Source organism: Prionailurus viverrinus, chromosome E1 (genome assembly GCF_022837055.1).
Source record: "Prionailurus viverrinus isolate Anna chromosome E1, UM_Priviv_1.0, whole genome shotgun sequence".
Classification (NCBI taxonomy): Eukaryota; Metazoa; Chordata; class Mammalia; order Carnivora; family Felidae; genus Prionailurus; species Prionailurus viverrinus.
This window is the reverse complement of record NC_062574.1, coordinates 16,103,578-16,122,819: the sequence shown is the minus strand read 5'-3', so window position 1 is coordinate 16,122,819 and position 19,242 is coordinate 16,103,578. Positions and strand designations below refer to the sequence as shown.

The 19,242-nt window shown below is 52.4% G+C and overlaps 1 protein-coding gene across 3 annotated transcripts in view; it reads left to right on the top strand.

Moving 5' to 3' along the window:
* The window catches only part of ABR (ABR activator of RhoGEF and GTPase), a 183,613-nt gene that overhangs the window by 31,231 nt on the left and 133,140 nt on the right, over window positions 1-19,242 (top strand). Inside the window, exon 1 of one of the 3 annotated variants that reach the window (XM_047833046.1) lies at window positions 13,966-14,101. The exons of the other annotated variants lie outside the window; for them this stretch is intronic. Within the exon in view, the coding sequence (XP_047689002.1) occupies window positions 14,041-14,101 (61 nt within the window). The 5' untranslated portion in view covers window positions 13,966-14,040. Of the gene's footprint in view, window positions 1-13,965; window positions 14,102-19,242 lie in introns of those variants that run through there. 3 annotated transcript variants of the gene reach the window in all.

Here is a 19,242-nt window from a genome sequence, read left to right as displayed (position 1 = left end):
ATTAATGTCTGGCCCAAGCCATGGCATTCTCCTCTAGGCTATCAACTCTTCAGTACCATGCCCCACGGATAGGGTGTCCTCCTGGGAAGCATGCCTCAGCCCCATTGAGTATACAGGGGAATTCACCTGGGCATTGTCCCATGTCATCAGCTGTGGGGACCAGGACTGCTGCCTTGGAGTTTCACTGATTTCATCTTGGCAATTGTGGGGGCTTCTAAAGTCAGAAATGCTTATGAAGACTGTGGCCACTGGGAGGTTTGTTGAAAATAGGACGGCCATCTCTCCCTGTTCCTTCCCCGAGCTTCCCAGTCAGAGTGCCTAGAATGTGTTGAAGGTGTGAGGAGATACTGATTGTTTCCATCTCTGCTTGCCCCAGCAGCATGCTGTGCAGACACGGCATCTCTTGCCTGCGGCATGATGTGAAAAAATTTGATAAAGCACGTCTCTCCCCTGTTCTCCTGAGATTAGAATAGCAAACCAACCTCCATTTACTTTGTCCCTGTCACAGGTTGGGGTTTGGGTGGTGAATTCAAACCTCTCTTTGTCTTTACAGGAACCTCTGTTCCTGCACCTCCCTCCCTCCCCTCCTCCTCCTCAGTTTCCACCCTGGCCAATCCTAAAACTTCCTTCTAATCTCAAAGCTGTGGCCCAGCTCCATGGAAGAAAGAGTCCCCAGGTGCTATCAGGAGCAGTTCTCAGATTCCTACTGAGGACACTACAGATGAGACTATGTTTCTAGTATCCTTGGGCAGTGCTGACAAGTGGGTGATGTTCCTCCCTCCCCCAAGGAACCAGAGACATCTCGCTTGCACCGTGAGCAAAGTTGGATGATGAACTAGAGTTTCCTCCCAGTGGCTCATCTTTGTGTTTAGGGCCAAGGTGGCCTTGAGCAAGGTGAGGTTATAGTTCATCTAGACAGAACTTGTCTTGCTGGATGCAGGAGAGAATGAAAGCTGGACTGGCCACAGATCGGTGGCTGAGAAATTTGTGAGCCCATTCTGGAGAGCTGCTTTGATTATAACTCCGCAAAGACCCCCACTGTATGCATGTCCCAAAAGGCTGGAAAATGCTAATGTACATTTTACTCTTTTATTGTCTAAAAAATGTGTATTGTGGCTTCATTACTTGTAGAACGGGGTGGGGGGGGGGGAAGCCTGAATAAACTACTAGTTAAAAAAAACCAGACAGTCTATATGCCTCACACCTTCTATGTGGTCTTTTTGTTTTTAGTGTTTATTTATTTTTGAGAGAGAGACAGAGTGTGAGTGGGGGAGGGTCAGAGAGAGAGGGAAACACAGAATCTGAAGCAGGCTCCAAGCTGTCAGCACAGAGCCTGATGCAGGGCTCAAACTCACAGACCATGAGATTATGACCTGAGCCCAAGTCAGATGCTCAACTGAGTCACCCAGGTGCCCCCACATGGTCTTTTGATGGCATGTGAGATGTATACAAGTGAGCAAATGACAGGGTGCTAATTGCAGTGTGGCTTCTGAGCTAGCAGCTTGGGTGTTCTTCACAGCAGGATGTTGCCACAGTTCAGGTTCCCCCATTCTTCCCTGCCTCTCGCAGACTTAGAAAGAACTTGTTTGCCAAAGTGTCTGTGACCCTGACTACTCCTGAACAAAGCTTCTACACCTCCACCAGCTCCCTGAGAACGAGGGTCTTCATGGGAGAGAGTGCATTGACCCTGGAATCAGGCATCTTTGCTTGCAGGGTCAGGCAGGCCAGGTGGGAAGTCAGCTGCTGTTGGTGTCTCAGGCTATGTTCTCCTTGGCAAGACAGATCTCTTCCTTTTGGATCCTGAAAGCCACGTTAGAAATTAGCAGAAGTGCTGCCACGGGTAGATGTGCCCATGTGTACTGACGTTGGCATTAGTAGTCTTTGTAGGAAGTCAAGGTTCCTTGTAGGACTGGAAGGAAATGTGGCCTGCTTTGTGTGCAGCTCCATGTGTGGTCTCTGAGAGAGAACAGCAGGAAGCCAGGGGCTCCGGGGGCCAGAGCTTCTCTCTGGCTGCTTCCTCATCTGTGGTTAGTCGTGGTGGGAGGCAAATTGGATTTCTTTTACAAAAGCGGCCTTTTACCTCTAGAAAAAAAACAAAAACAAAACATACCTCAACAACAGCAAAAAACAACAAAACAAAAAACAACTCGGCTTCCCTAAGGGCCTCGCGTCCCCAAAACTAAGCCCCAGGGTGGAGGCTCTGGCCTGCAGGAGCAGCAAAAGTTCCTATTTCAACAGCCCCTAGCGTGGCTCTGCTCCAACGGGCAGTACTGTGCATTTGCCCCAAGAGCCAGGGATCTGAGAGGCAGAGTAGGGCTGGAGCCGGGTCCAGCTGGCGTTAAGGGGAGGCACCGCCTGTGTTCTTCCTGGCCTGTATGGAGCGGTTGTCTTCTGTTCGGGCTGCTTGGCACAGAGCCCACGTGCAGGGGCCACCTCTGGGGACTGCCCTCTGGTGAAACTGAGAACCAAGTCCTGATCTCATCTGGGGCTGCACTGGTCTCCCTCTGGTGGTCCCGGTCTCCTGCAGAGAGTGGAGAAACGCGACCCACAGCTCTGGGGTCCAGGAAAGGGGCTCTTCCCAGCACCCTTCTCCCATTTGCTGGTGACTTGTGGCTACCCTCATGTGATGAGCACGTGGCTTTGTGGAGGAAAGAAACTTGTGTAATCATATAGAAATAGGAACCTGGAAAATAACTCAGTGGGCATGTAAGGGATTGGGCAATGAGTTGTCTGGAAGACTGGGCCATGGGAGGGGTGTCAGGGTGAGGAACCAGGTTTCGTCTCAGTCATGGCTAAGATCTAAGGAGGTCTCTAAAGCCTGAGTATTCAGAGGGGTTGGGAGGCAGAGGGACAGTGTCTTCCTCTCTGCAACCTGCCAGCCTAGAAGCTGAGCATGGGGCTGACCTTGGAAGGGTCGGCCAGGGGCAGACGTCTGAAATCATTTAGCATGAGGCTGCTGCAGGTCCAAGTCCTCAACCATCCCCCTCTTCACCCCAGACCATGAGCTCAGGCCCTCTTTCCTGGTGGCTCTGGAATAGGAATGATTCTCTTAAGTGCTCCTTATAAATACTCAGCTGTGCCTGGCCCAGGCAGGGCTAGGGGGCTGCCTTTGTGGGAGGGATGCCTCAGAGATTAGATACCGCCTGCAGCATTGGAAAGTGCCCCCCCCCCCCAGATGGCACTGCAGGAGAACCAACGTTCCACAGAACTTTTACCCTTTGAGTTTCTGTGAAAAGGTTTCTCAGCAGTGCAGCGTCCTTCCTTAGGAAAGTGAATGTCTTATACCTCACCATGTGGTGCTATCTTCCCCCAGGGCCTCTAGCTTTGTTCAGAGCACAAAGAATTTTTGAGAAAGTTCTGAGTGTACTACTGGTCCTCTTCTTTAGGGCCAGGGCAGTGGAGACGTGAAAATTTAGGTGAGGCAGGATGTAGAAATGATACCTCAGTTTTCTCTACCTTGTTGTAGTAATCATTTTACAATGCATATAAATCATCACATTGTACAGCTTAAACTTCAATCTTTTTTTTTTTTTACGTTTATTTATTTCAAGAGAGAGAGACTGTGCACACTGTGAGCTGGGGAGGGGCAGAGAGAGAGCGGGAGAGAGAGAATCCCAAGAAGGCTCCGCACTGCCACCGCAGAGCCTGCTGTGGGGCTCAAACCCACAAGCCTGTGAGATCATGACCTCAGCAGAAACCAAGGTCGCTCAGCTGACTGAGCCACCCGGCGCTCCTGTACACCTTAAACTTACACCATGTTATTTGTCAATTATACTCTAATAAACCTGGAAAGAAAAAAAAGTGAAAGTAATGTGCTTGACACAGTGCCTAGAACATACATATTGGTGAAGCCAGGGACACACTGACTGAGGCTTTCAGTAACTGGATGCCTCTGCCCACAAATTCACAGGGAGGGGAGGGGAGGGGAGGGGAGGGGAGCCCAAAACTTTTATTGTTGGTGTTGCAGGGAAAAGGTGTCCCTTCTTTATAAAGACAGGCCCAAGAAAAGCTGCAAATGCTGTTGTGTCCCTGAATTCATGCTGAGGGCACATATTATATTAGCAACTGCCTATATTCTCCCCAAGTCCCCCCAAAACCTTCTCTTCCAGGCATCCATTCTAATTGCCCTCTTCACCCCCATTTCTGCCTGATTACATTTCTGGATAATTGCTTATACTTTTCTCTCCCCCCCCCCCCCCCCAAAATGCACTGCCTCCCCACCTACCATTTTTGCCTGTGAAATATGAGGTGTCCTTCCAGGCCCTGGTTCAAATGACACTTCCTCTAAGAAGCATTTAGTCATTAACTCAGTTCCAACTGGTGGTCCCTCACCCCCTCCATGGCATACTGTCCACACTACTCTCTGGACCCACCAAGCACTGCCTTGCCTCTTGGAGACTTCTGGGCATGTCTCAAATCCACAATCACAAGTATCCTGGGCAAAGGCACTGAGTCTTATATAAAGCACAGGGAATATTCAATGGGCTGATGAACAACTTTTCCAGCCCTCAAAATCCATGGGACTTCCTGAAATATTGGGGAACTGAGGGGTGGGAAAGAAGAAAGTTTTTCCCCTCTCTTAGCAGCCATTTACTGGTCATCTGCCTCTCAAGGAATCATAGGACAGCTTTCATCCCTGCATGTCAAGGTAAGGAAACCAAGGTCCAGAGAGGGAAAGGGGGTTTCTCAAGCTCACACAGCAGATTAGTGGCAGAGCCAGGGCCTGGATTCAGGGTATACTCAGTTTAGTGCTCTTTCCCTTCTGTGGAGGGAGTAGTGGGGTATTGAGGGGCAAAGACATATTCTGGGGTAGTCAGGATTACTTTGATAATTCAATGATTTAAAATTTTTTTTAACATTTATTTATTTTTGAAAGACAGAGGAAGACAGAATGTGAGTAGGTTTGGGGCACAGAGAGAGGGAGACACAGAATCCGAAGCAGGCTCCAGGCTCTGAGCTGTCAGCACTGAGCCCGACGCACGGCTTGAACCCACGAACCCTGAGATCATGACCTGAGCCGAAGTCGGACGCTTAACTGACTGAGCCACCCAGATGCCCTGATAAGTAAATGACTTAATACACAGAGTCCTTAGATCAGCTCTGCCACAATAAGCACCGTGTGTTTGCTGCTATCACCCTTACTATTATTATTCCTCTGCCCATCATTGACAACTACGACCTCCTCCCACCGGTCCCGTCATTTCAGGGCAGGGAGGAGCCCTGGGAATATTACCTATGCCAGTACATCCTTCCTAGGCAGCAGCTAAGAAGCTGGCGGGTAGCTTTAGAGGACTAGCCATCTGGGTTACTGACCCTAGGGGCCTAGGGTGATTTTTCTAGACCATGATAGAGCCAAGGCCCAACAAATGAAACCTTGAGTAAAAATTGGGTGTTTTGTCTCTTTCTTTCAGTGAAGGGAAAATGAAAAGGAATCTTCTTCCTTTTCTACATGTGCCAAGCAGACTGGGCGACTCTGGCACAGTGCCTCCAGGGCTCCCTGGGCCCAGGGGCCTCCATGGCTCAGTGCAAGCAGCAGCCACAGAACCTGCTGTCTGTCTGTCTGGCCCTCTGTCAGGCAGCCTTCAGACCGTCTCAAGCTAGGTCCTTGGGAAGACAGGGTGTCCAGAGTCAGTTTCCACGTCCTTCTCCCATCACTGAGCTGAAAGCAAGATTTCTCATCTTTGATTGGAGGGACACCAAAGTAATCACCGAAACCCAGTGAGTGCCAGCGCCCGCCGACAGGCCCCCGGAACAGGGGAGTTCAGCATTGCTGCAGGCAAGTGGCATCTTGTTTCTCTGATTCCCAACTTCTGTCCCCTGCCACACAATGGGAGGGGAGACTGGACAGGTGCACACCCAGGGACTGCTTTTCTTTTCCCAGAGAAGAGCTGCAATTTGCCTCCCTCCTCTAAAAACAAATGTAATTGCAAATTTGGGACTGGCCCACGAGAAGGACTCTGAGAATTGAGACCAAAGTTCCCTTAGCGGGCTGAACCATTTCTTGGTTTCTATTCCATTTCCATGTTGGAGTCTGATTGGGTAGAAAAGAGTGCAGCATTAAATGCTGGCTGCTTCGTAAGGGAGCCCTGTACATTGGGGAGTTTTTAGTTGGGATTTCATGTGAATAGTTAGGAACTAATTAGAGCAGCAATTCTCTTGCCCCAAATCTGATTCTAGGATCCTGTTGGTTTTTTTGAGTCTTTCCAGAGAGCGTGACCCTTCTCATGACATCCTAACCAGCCCAGAGAGTTTTTTTTTTTTTTTTTGTTTTTTTTTTTTTTTTTTTTTTTCTCCAGCTGGTGGAGCTGAGCTGGCTGAAGAGTCTATACTCCCTCATTCCAGAGCCTTTGTGACCAGGAACATATTTGGCCATCCCTTCATTCATGTACTCATTCATTCACTGAAACCACTATTTCAGGGTGCTGGGGTTACAGTGGTGAACAAGAGAGAGGTGTTTGGAATCCTCTTGGAGGGCCCAGTCTAGCAGGAGAGACAGACACTGAGTGGTTTACAAAAGCACCAAGTAACCTGAAATGCAGGCCTCCCTAGTCTGGTGGTTAGGGAAAGCTTCCTAGCAGAAGTGATATTCAAGTTAAGATCGGAGGGAAAATGAAGAAATGTCCAGGCATTTTAGCTGGAAATACCATCCTGTGCAAAAGTTCTGAAAAAGCAAGAGAGACCAGGGGACTGAAAGATGAAGCTGGAAGGAAGTAAGGGGCCAGGCCACAGGGACTTGTGTGCCACCAAAAGGATGTGGGTCTTTTTTCTGCCAGCAGTGGGAAGTGCTCTAGTTGCTGTGGGTTGCTGGGCAAGTTTTCCCTCCAATTGACCATTCTGTGTTGACGTCAGCCTCATGAGCTTGGGACTGTGTAAACTGACAGACTCAAGTCAAATGTGACCACTGTGTGGCTTGTTTTGGCTACTGCAGCCAGACTTTTGTTCTTTTCCACTCTCCCTTTGTTAGAATACATGTCACATGTGTTGGTTTCTTATGTCAGCTGCTGGCACCAGACTGTGTTCATGAGACTAAGCAGACTAGCCCAGGACAGAGTGCAATGAACTTGGGGAAGGAGAAATTAGGAGTTACAAGGTTTTATGACTAGAACCTCAAAGTGCCTTATGTAAAAGATGGGTGTTCTGGGTCAGTTCAGGGAGAGAAAGCCAGCGCTAGGTTGAATCATCCATGTGGGAAGGATGGCGGGGTGGTCCCTTGGGGGAAAGGGGTGACTGGTCTTCTGTGATTCTTCTCGGACACTGTCTGCTGTTCCTAACTGTCTGAGTTAGGCCGCCTACCCATCTGCCTCTCCCTTTCAAGGGTCATGACTGCCCAACACAAGCTGAGTACAGGTGTATACCCAGCTTCTGGGAAGGGGCATCCCTTGTGAAAGTGGCCCACTTCCTCTCTCCTTTTAAGATTATAAAGGTGAAATTTAGAGGACATCAAAAGGTGAAATTTAGGACATCAATGGAAGAATGATGGGGAAACAAAGAGGGGGTATGAGCTTGCCAAGAGACCATCTTCGTTTTCCCCCTAACCAAATAGTGTTCTCAGCACTTTGACATAGTGTTCTCAGCACTGTTGGGGACAGACATTGTTTGGGGGAGTTCTGCATTTTGCAGGATACTTTAACATCTCTCGCTTTAAAACTGTCCTACAAAAAAAAAAAAAATACTCCTACACATTTGCAAATACTTCTGTGGGGCAGTACCAACTACCCCTCCCCTGATTGAGAGCCACTATTGCAGTGTTTACAGGCACAGGATACATACACATAGCTGTGCTCCAGGTCCCGCAGCTAGCAAGCCAGGAAACTGGAAAAATCACCACCACCCCCCCCCTCCCGCCCCATTTGAGAATATCTTAGAGAAGCTTTTGTCAAGTGGGGTGGTTATTCTTCCTGGGCTAACTCATGGAGGTTCCTGATGTCTCCTGACCCCAAATGGAGTTCCTCCTGCCTTCCCTAGCCTCATTACTCACAATGGTAGCCTGGAGCTCAGGCAAGGTTGAGATTTGAGTACAGGCATTTCCAGGCCTCTTGTCTGGACCGTGGCCAGGGTTGGCAGGACCGTGTCTGGCGGCTGAGGTGCTGCTCTGTTGGGCCACCAGATGGCACTCGGGAGCCCCCCGCCGTCTGCCGCAGGACTGCTGGTGGCAGGAGTGACTGCAGAGGGAACTTGCCTTAAGGAGGCCTGGTCCTTAAAGAGACAGGGCCACACAACCGCAAACTTGCACGGTAACCCCAACACAAGACTCCCCTGATGACAGGCACCACTGACTAGGCTCTGATGCTCCTTTGTCGTCGCCTTCCTGAATGTCGAGCCACCACCTCTTGGAGCCAATCTCCTTGACAGCCTGTCCTCAGCCCCTGCGGCCACTCCTGGGCCTGACAGGGACAGGGCCAGCCTGGCTGGTGGCGTCACAGTTCCTGGCAGAGCAGCACGGGGCTGGGATGCATCTGCAGAACTCTGGCTGAGAGAACCAGAAGCACAGCCAGCTTCAGCGGAATGGTGGCCACAGGAGGGCAGAGGGCCAGCCTGTGAGCTCTGACCCCAGGTGGACATGCCTCTGCTTTACTCAGAGCTGATAAGGTTGGAACCGCTGAACTTTGTCTCTGGACTTTGGGGACTTAAAGAATCCTTCAGTCTCTTCTGCTGGCTTCTTTCCAAATGCTGACAGGGATGCTGTGGTGAGTAAATTAGGAAGGGGTCTCCACACTCTACTGTTGAGCCCTCTGATCGACTCTTTAGGAAACCTCTCACGTTGACCCCTGGGGGGTGCGATCTGAGCCAAGTCGGGTGAGGAGGGCCACTTTAGCCGGGGGTTGGCATGAGACTCTCCCGAAATTGCATATGGTATAGTGTATACTTAGCGTAATCTAAGGCACCTACTGTGTCCAAGAAGCTGGGCTCGCTGTGGCCACTGGCCATGGGAGCTGGGCATGTGGGTATGTGTGGGGAGCTCCATGACTACAGGGAGTTGGATGTCACTGTGCCTTCTTCTGGCCATGCTGCTGAGGGAGGCAGCAAAGGGATGAATGCAGTTCTCTGGTTTATGTCTTGCCAGGGCTGCAGATATTTCTTACGACTCAAGCTGACACAAAACTTTGGGAGAAATAAATAATTGGGGAGGGCTTTAAGTTAATCTGTGCTATCTGTAGATCTCACTGTCATTGGCAAAGCAAGGAGGCTGGGAAGAGACAGGTCAGAAGAGGACAAAGGCCAAGCCTTCTCCCTAAGAGGTGACCCAATAGAGGCCTGGAGAATTTTCTGCTTTCCAGGCCCTAGGGGTGAGGGTGAATTTCAGAACAGTAAATGCTGCTTTACTGTACCAAGGTAAAGGAAATGAAGCAAGGACCCAGAAGCAGCCCTCCCACCCAAGGTCGGCTAGGAAGCAGAGTTTATTGTCTGGAAGTCATCTGCCTGATCTACCTGGGTACCCACCTACAGACTCAAAAGATGAGATGGGAAAGGTTCAAGATTGGCCCAAGGCATAGAAGCAGTGGAGTTCAGTGGGGACTGGAGTTCAGGAAACTGTCACTGGATTGATTGCATCTAGTTTATCTCCAGAGTCATCTGCCCTGTTGTAGTAGATGGGGCTTTCTTTGAAAACCAGCTCTGTTTTTGCTTAATCATTGGTGGCCCTGGAGGGGAGGTGGCGGGGGGGGGGGGGGGGGGGCATTCTGGAATGACACTGCTTTGCATTCCCCCTATGGCTCCAGTTTCTTCCTCTCTCTGAGTTTAGCTTCATTCTGTTCATTCATTAGTTCACTCTTATGGCAGCCCAATACAGAGATTACACACCTGGACTCTGGATTCAGCATCTCAGTTCATTTCCAAGTATTACCAGCTACTAGCTGGCCAGTGACTTAGCCTGTCTACTTCCGGGGTAGGGAGCGTAGAGCAGTGCCTATCTCATTGGCTTATTATGAGGATTAAGTGAGATAACCTACATGAAGCACATAGAGCAGGGCCCCACACTTAAGACGCACTCAGTAAATGTTAGCTGTCATTCGTTTGATTTATTCAACCCGTATTATTGAATGCCATTCTGTTGGGCTTTGGGCAGAAAGTCTGGTCTTGGGGCACAATATGATTATGGCTGCTTTACAGTCTACCTGAGTCAGTCATCCACTGGGCAGAGTGCCGTGGATACCCCAGTGAAAAAAGATGCAGTTCCAGCTTTGAAAGAACTGATCTGGCAGGAAGGATACAAAGTCTTGGGGTTTTTTTGGCTATCATAGTCTGATTTTTGTTTTTGTTTTTACTTTAATGTTTATTTATTTTTGAGAGAGTGTGAGTAGGGGAGGGGCGGTGGTGGGGGGACAGAGGATCTGAAGCAGGCTGTGCATTGACAGCAGCGAGCTGCTGGGCTCGAACTCACAAAACTTGAGATCATGACCTGAGCTGAAGTCAGCTGCTCACCCAACTGAGCCACCCAAGCGTTTGTTTGTTTTTTTTTTTTAATTTGAATGCATAGGCCCTCCATCCCCACCTGTACACCCAACCTCTGCACACTGGTACCCCCTGCCAGCCCCAGCGTGGGGAGAGGTGAATGGACATCCTTTTCACCAGCAGTGACCTCCAGGTGATCAAGGAAGCAGGGACTCCCAGAGCCTTCCTGTTGTGCACAGTGGAGCAGGATTTGCTAACAGTGAGGAGGCAAGAAAAGTGGAGATACCCAGTTTTGGCTGTAAGCACAGTCACCCTTTTTCCATCCTGGCTGAGTGGCTGGTAGAATCCAGTGTTGGTTGTTGTGAAGGCAGTGAGTGGCACACCTGGGAACTAAGGGCAAGGCCGCTGACCTTCAGAATGGGATATATCTCCTTCCCACTCAGCCTCTCATCATCAGCCCAGCACTACGGGCAAGGCAACCGACCCTTAAGTCCCCCTTAAATCAACGGGTGGTGAGGCAGGAGCAGGTGGTCACCAAGGGAGGTGGGGAATTGAGGACAGCCTACCTGCAAAGGTGGGGAGTGTTCACTAAAAAGCCTAGACAGAGAATGGTTATCGTGGGCTGCGAGGTGAGGTGCGCTGAGTGCTGATTCAGTGCCTTGGGGTACTCAGGCAGGTCTGCACTTCGCTGAATCAGGGCAGTCTGCGCACAGGAAAGCCCCTCCGCCACTCTGAGAGATTGGGGTTGTTGGCAGAGCACTTAACCTTTGGCACAATGCAGATGAGAATGATTATTTAACTCCTTCCTTACTAGGAAGTTGGATTGGGCCTCTCCAAATTCCTCCCCCATCCTTAGTGCCAGGAATCTGGAGACTTCTGTTCCGGTCTCAAAACACCCTGGTGCTCAAAGACCCACACACCTGTCTCCAAGCCAAGAGTCGGGCTGTGTGGTGTTAACCACCTACTGGAAGCCACCAGAAAAGGCATCAAGGGCATCTTGAGGTAACTACCCTTTCCCAGGACACGTGTATGAAACTGTGTGTGGAGATGGAGGAGGGCTGGAAGGGTTTACTTAGCTGCTCAGTGCCTCAGGTTTCTCATCTAGAAAATGGAGGGAACAGAGATGACATTGAGGTTCGCAGTGAGATAATCTTGTAAGCAAAGCACTAAGATCCAAGCCGGGTGTACCGCAGACATTCTCTGTTAATTATTAGAAGTGTTCCTCCAAGATTCCTCTCTCCCTGTACCCTATATTGTGTTCTGGAGCGGGAGGTCCAGGACAGGATTGGACAGAATGTAGGAGAAAAGCAAACTATGGCAACGCTAAGGAGAGCAACTGTAACATTTTAGCTTGAAAATGCTGAAAATAGCGTGTTCAAGCCTTTGTAGATAAAAATGTAAAATGTATGCAAATGTATGTGTCTCACGCAGAAACATACATCTATGGCCTCCTCGCAGTCGGTTTCCGGATGTGGCCATCAGGAAAACCCCTGCTGGTACAGAGAGGGTCCAGGCTGCCTTGATGGTGGTAGTGGTTATTGGGGAGAGGGCAGTGCTGCTGCTTCCCTGGGCTGAGCTCCTGTTTCTAGCTTTCTTCTGGGTTCTGTGCCTTCTGAGACTTCCACGTGGGAAGAAGAGAGGCTCTGGGCCCCTCTCTGCTCCTCCACCCTCACCATCCTCCCTCCGGTTCCTCTGAGAGCTCATTTGCTTCCTCTCCCATCCTGGCTCTATTTCTGGAGCATCTCATTGGAGATGCACAGCCCCCTCTCTGCCAAGCTCCAGGTGCCTACTCGGCCCTCCCAGTCTTGTGTGCAAGTCAGGGATGGTGGGAGGGTGACAGCTGAGCAGGGAGGGGCTGCAGGAGACGGAGGCAGAGTCTGAGCCAGGAGGGTTGGGAAGGGGGAAGGCTGAGTGGATGCAGGGAGGGGCCAGCCTTACCTCAGAGTTGAAAAACACCCACTGCAGCCACCTGTGGAGGCTTTTCACACCCTTCCCCTGCACCTTCCCAGGGGTTCACCTGATCTGCTGTGAGTTGGAGGCCTCTACCCAAGCAGCTGCCGGAACTGGCTGCAGGCTTCCTTTCAGCATTATGGGTGAGGGTCTGCTTCTCTCCTCAAAAGAACTAGATCTGTGCTTGTTTGGAATGATGAGGAAGGAGCCCTGCCCCCATGTGGATGGGTCCCAGTAGAGCTGGGTCCCATGAAGGCTTTGCCTGTCAGCTGCTTGATGATGGGGGCTGAGGGGTGGGGAGGGTGTGCTCCACTATCAGAGACGTCACTATTTGAGGTAAAACTGGCATAAATGGCCCAGCGCAGGGTTCCCTTGGTGGGCCCACTGCTTCGCTTCTGTTGGGTTCTGGAGAGGAGCTTCAGCGCCCCCTGCCCTTGCCCTTGCCCACCCTAGCCTGGTCCCTCCTCCAGGGTCCCACAGGACCGTATCTGCAGCAAAGTTGCCTTGGGTCCCATAGAATTGGCACCTAGGAGGCCTAAAGCCCTCCGCCACCACCCCCTCCCCCAACCTCTCCACTGCTCTTGCGAGGTCTTAGAAGGAATTTTACTTCCTCAGGTTTTGTTCTCAGAGGCATCTTGACCCCAGACTTCCCTCAGCCTGCATGTGATTATATATACAAGGTATGCCTCCTGGGCTGCGGCTGTAGATCCCCAAAGAAGTCTCCCGGGGACCCCAGGGAAGACCCTGGAGGCTCTCCTGCCCGCAGTTGGTCCTCCACTGCCCCTACTCAACACCCGGCCTCCCGCCTTTCTCCAGCCGCCGCCCTCTGGTGTGTAGGGCCGAACTGCCCGGCTTTTAGGTCACGGGTGTTGAAATAGATGAGGTTGTTAAGGTTTGGAAGGAAAGAGTTCCCGCGCGGCCGAGGCTTTCCGCGGGCGGGCAGGACATTAACCCCGTCAGCGCCGTCCCCCAGGCTTGTCTAGGGGAGGGGCCTGACGGCCGCACCGGCCCCAGAAACTGCGCTTGGAGATCCTGGGGTGTCAGGTGATGTCACCCCTGCGGGGCCCATAGGTCTCCCCGCGGCACTTAGTCTGCGGGTTGCCAGAATTCGGCTGAGCGCATTGAGGGGAAGAAGCGGAGCCTGGGCCTGCACCGCAGCCCGGAGACCCCCGCGGGACCACTCCTCCGTCACGGGCTGGAGCCCCTCGCGTCTGGGCGTCCGTGGGGACTGGGGCTGCTCCCCGCACCCCCGACCGGGTCTGGAGGCGTGCTGCGGCGGGGGAGGGGGCGCGGAAGCCTCGCGCCGATTGGTCGCGGCCCCCGCCCCCCGCCCCTGGCCACGGCGCAGCCCCCGGGAAGTTGCTAGTCTGCGGGCGCGCTGCGGGGCCGCCGCTCGGGGATCCGCAGCGGGGCTCGCCGAGGCCACTGCGGCCGGAAGGGCTCCCGGGGGCGCTCGCCTGCCCTCGCCCGCCCTCCCCTCCTCTCCCGGCAGCTCCGGCTCCTCCCTGCTACCTGTTTCCCTGCCTGCCCCCGCCTCCACCCCGCGCCCGGCAACTTCGGCCTCCCGGGCTGGCCGCCCCTCCCGGCTCCCCGCCGGCCCGCCCGCCCGCCGCCCGCGCCCTCCCTCCTTTGTTGTGCGATGAGGGTCGGGTTTCCGATCTGACGGAGCCGCCGCCGCCGCCGCGCCGAGCCGCGGGCATGGAGCCGCTCAGCCACCGGGGCCTGCCGCGCCTCTCCTGGATCGACACCCTCTACAGCAGTACGTGTGCGCTCGGGCCGGGGAGGCCGGGCGGGAACGGGCCGCGGCGCCCCGACGGCCCCGGGGCGCGACCGCCGGGCTTGTCTGGGGAGCCCGGCGCGGGCAGGGGGCTGCGGGCGCCGCCGGCCGGGTGCCAGCGGGCCGGGAGGCGGGGAAGAGGCGTGGGTCCCCCGCCATCGGCCGCAGATGGGGTCCCCAGAGCGGACTTGGAGCGGGTGGGGGGCCGGTGGACCGACGGGGCTTGGAGAGCTGTGTCACCCATTTCCCACCTGTTGTGTAACTGAGCACTCCCCAGCCCCCAGGAAGGAGAGCCCTTGTAGGGGGCTCCCTCCGCTTCCCGACTGACTGCTCCTTCTGTCCACGCTGAAGCAGAAAGGCCATTTTGGCAAAGTCCTTGGCGCCTGAGTTTGTCACCTCGGGGACATCCTGGGGTGTTGTGTGTTTTGGGGTGGAGGTGGGGTCGGGTGGGAGGGTCTGTAGGGGCAGATCTCCATGGGGGCCATTTGGATTGAAGGAGCTGAAAACCTCCGGCTCAGCAGTCTTTCCTGCCAGCTTCATCGCCACCCCCACCCTCACCACCCCCCAAAAAAGAAAAGGAAAAAAAAAAAAAAAACCTCGGCTTTTCCACCCCCTCATTCCCAAATCTGCTTCGATCATGTGATTGCTCTTGCACTGCCGCTGGGGATGTGTAACTGATCGCTCGTACATTGTGGGGGCTCCCCGTGAGCACCCGCACTTTACACCCTGCCTTGCTTAGGTGACTAAAAGCCCTGCGCTTCTCTCCACCCTCCCTTGAGACATCTTCCCCAGAGCTTTCAGTGATTTAAGAAGAGGGTCCTGCAGGCCCCTGAAGAAGCCAGTGAGTGGATTTTGCCCTCTCTGAGCACTTCAGTGGGACCCTCCCACTCTCTTGCTATGTCTCCTAGCCCAGAGTCCTGAGGCGGGGGGCAGGGGTTGGGGGAGGCAAGCTCAGTTTCTGGACATTGGATGCCATGGGACAAGGACATTTTTAAGGGTTAACCTGGCTCCGATACCTTGTTGACGGTTATATGGGTGAAGAGAGGAATAGACAGGGATGGTGCCTTGAACCCCCCAAGGCTTTGCCCTGGAGGCCCCTCGGTACTCAGTATCCAGCCTCTGACCTCTGTATCCCCTTGGGTCCCCATCATTCCCCTCACCTTCTTCTCCTCCCTCTTCTCCCTCCTCCTCCCCCTCCATCCTCTTTTCCTTCCTCCGCCCCCCCCACCCCCCCTCCATAGGAGCTCTCCTTGTGATGGTTCATTCCACTTTGGCTTTTCAACATCAAAGGGGCAAAGCCAGATCCCCTGGGTGTCAGTCTTGCACCAAGCCCAGCCACTCCATCTGCTCCTTCCCCTGCAGAGGCCAGCATCCGTTGGGTGAAGGTCAGGGCCCATGGCTGTGTGGCGTGTGTATGCACGTGTGTCTGTGTGAATGGGGGCACACATCTGTTCAGAGCCTTGCTGCAGATCAGCTCCTGACCTGAAGGAAGGATTAGTGACCTCTTAGCTGTGCTCTTGCAAATAACAGTAATAACAATGCCTCATATTCACATGCTACTTATGTTCCCAAATATTTCTGGCTCTCTGGCGAAACCCAGTAGTGGTTTCTGTATTTCTCAAAGCGTAGAATCCTATGGAAATCTGTGTCTGACTTCCTCTCTATTGCCCTGACAAAGACTCCCTAACCTAATTATTTCCAAGTTTTCCTACCACCCCTCCCCCTGCCACTTAGAGCAGGGAAGCAAAATTGTCTGAGGTCTCCTTGAAAATTTCTGACCAGAGGAAGATGGGACCTGAAAAGGGAATTCGACTGAGGCCTTCTTTAGGGGTGCCTGTTAACCAGCCCTGACTCAGGCAGGCAGGCATCTGAGCTGTCTGCTATGCTGCTGCCCCAGCCCCTGGGCTCCTGGGGGCAGCCTGGAGGGGGGAAGGCACTGACTTGGCAGCAATGTGAGGAGTCCCTGCCTCCCTCCTCAAAATGGCTTATTTGAGAGCCATAGAATGAGGCTTCCTGGGGAGGTGCTGTGCAGTCATGTTTGGGCTGTTAGCCATAAAGTTTCCTCTTGACAAGAGCCTAAATTAAAACAAATACCCAGGCTGTCATTTGCCTGGCAGCAAGGTTTTGTAGCTCCCGGAGGAAGTTCCTCTGCCTCTCAGAAAGCTGTTTGCTTACAAGGCTCACAATCCTGGGGTGGCAAGTCCCCACAAAAGCTAAATCCGTCAGGAATTGCAAAGGGGAAGTCCCCAGGGCACAGGGTGGCCCGTGCATTTCTTAGAGATGTGAATGACCCAGTGATAGAGGCCCTTCCCAAGTGCTGCTCCTGGTAACAGTGATAATAGCATATCCTGAGGACCCACTATGTGCCAGGCACTATGCTAGGCTCTCTCCATCCATCCTCTCCAGACCACACAACTGTGTGAGACAGGTAGTCTTGTGTCCATTTTGCAGAAAGAGGGGCTTGGTGAGCTCAAATCATTATCCAAAGTCACATAAGTGATAAGTAATAAAGCTGCAGTTCAGATCACACCCTAGGTTGGTAAGGAAGACTCTTAGTGTCACCTAGATATGTCAGAAGTTGCTCAAGGCCTTGGAATGTCATGGAATGGGGGACATCTGTCTCTTTGGTCCTCTGTGTTCACAGGATTCTTCCAGCAGGATAAGTGGCCTCAAATGACTCTGAGCCCAACAAGAGTCCACGTGCTTCTTGTAGGAACCGGGGGCTGGTCCTGGAGCCGAGGTGCGGGTGGTTGAGGCTCTGAACTCACTGAGGTTGATGGTTCTCTCCTCCTAAGATGCCAGGCTGCCAACCGGCCCCTCCTCTGACTTACTTCTTGCCTTTGGAGTTGTCAGCTCATTCTTTGTGGCTTCAGCATCTATCCCAGGAGAAGTATGTGCATTTTCATTGCAGGTTGGTAGTCATTTGAGAAGAGGTGGGCAGCAGGCCCCTCTCCCCTGCGGTAGAAGTCCTGAAGGGCCACGGTGATGGTGATTTGTCTGACTCAAGGAGACGGGTTGACTCCCAGCTGCCAGTGTGATATGGGACTGATGGGAGCAAGGTCTTTGCTCCTGATAAGCTGGAGTGGCAGACAAGGCTTCCAGCCATCCCACTTCTTGTCTCTGTCCCAGTCATTTTCCTATGTCACTGTAATAATGTCAGCTTTGCTCCTCAATGCCTTGCCTAAATTCTCTCCCTGGAGCTGGTGTGATTCTTTCTGTAGGGCTGTGTCCTTCATTTTATCTTCTCTGTGCCTTTCTCTCATCACCTTTTCCACTAAACACATCACTTCCTCTTGGTTTTCTTCTATACCATGGAATTAGACTGGATTAAATTAAGCTCTGTGAGTGGTGCCTGGGTGGCTCAGTAGGTTAAGTGTTCAACTCTTGATCTCAACTCACATCATGATCTCACAGTTCATGAGTTCGGGCCCCACGTTGGGCTCTGAGCTGACAGCTCTAAAGCCTGTTTGGGATTCTCTCTCTTCTCTCTGCCCTTCCCCTGCTCACGCTAGCACACATGCGCATGCTCTCTCTCAAAAGTAAACAAACATTTAAAAAAATTTAAAAACGGGATAACAAAATGGGGAGGGTGCTCTGAGCCTGTCCCTCTAAGTGGATACCACCCTCCAAATAGATCTGAATTGAGGCATGTATGTGCCCCAGGCAGGCAATAATTTGGCACCTCTTCAAGTGGAAAGTCTTTCGTCTTCTACCCCAGACAACATTTGCAAGGGATATTTCAGTCACTCGTGATATTTTCACATCCCTTATAGACTGAGTGCCCCATCCAAGAGCCAAGAAAGCATTTGGGGCTGTGGGGATACAAACCATCTCCAGAGCATCATGAGGCAGCCTAGGTTTCTCGTCTCACTCCCATATTAGCCACACCAAGGACCAGGCTGCTGGCCTGACACAGACTGTGTGGGTCTGATCAGAGCAGTGGTCTCACAGAGGCTGCCTCAGACCACCTCGGATATGCTAGTGAGCACCTGCAGATGGGTGTTTTCTTACCCTCTGAATGGCCCCAGTCACTTAGTCCTTCTTGTTAACACCAGCCCATTATTGTCATGGCTGCTGGAGTCTCAGAGGTGGGGCTGGCAGAAGGATGAAGTCATCTACTCCGAGAAAAATTTTTGTGATTGTGATTGTTGCTGTTGTTCTTTGGCAAAACGGAAGAAATGACAGGAACATTTGTGAAGAATTAGCTAAGTGGGTAGCAGACGGGGGAGTAGTGAGAAAACTCATTCTGCCTCACTCTTGCAGGTGCGATGGAAGACTTGGGGCCGTTTTCTGAGGTGTGGTCCTCTCCCTGGGGGCAGTTCTGGTACCCTGTGCACACTTCTCTGTAATATGAAGCCACGAATGTCTCTCGTGGACACCATGTGGGTTGATGAATGTTTATAAGGTGCTTTGTAGGTGAGGAGTGCTGTTGGACTGCCCTCCAATCACGGCCCTCATCACGAACAGGGGTCCGTGAAAGGCTTGCTGAGGAGTGGCAAGGGGCCGGGAAAGGGGGAAGGGGGCTGGCAGGAACAGAGTGCCGGACCCAGTTCTTAGGTAGTGCCTAGGCCAGCTCCTCATGCGTAATGAGCCCTCTGTAATTTTTGGTTGCATGAGTGAGTATGAGAGGGAAAAGAAAACTCTTGGGTTCTTGGCTCCTTAACTCCTTACTCCACCAGAAACCCCAGAAACCGATTCATTGGCCCATTCACAAGTTTCCAGCTGTGTGGATTTGGTAATTGTAGTAGCTTGTAGTAGAGTCAGAGACCCCCCAAGGGAGTCCCACGCATTGCTAGGGCCTGTGATTGTGCAATTGGAAGACTTCACTGCCAGGGCTGGTGCTGCAGCTGTTTGGCTCAGCTTGAGCCCTTTGGGGGCAAACCAGGAACTAGGCAGCTTCACAGTCAGCTCCACATCCGTCACTGTTGTCCTCTGCTGGGCCCCTGGCTGTGGTAGGTGGAGGTGATCCATGGGGCTCCAGTACCCATCACATTCTACCTACAGGCTCTTAGAACTTTCCACTGAACACCAGTAGGAGAGGCCTGTAGCTTAGCTGTCTCCAGAGCAGAATAGGAGACATTGATTTTTTTTTTAATTTTTTTTAATGTTTATTTGTTTTTGAG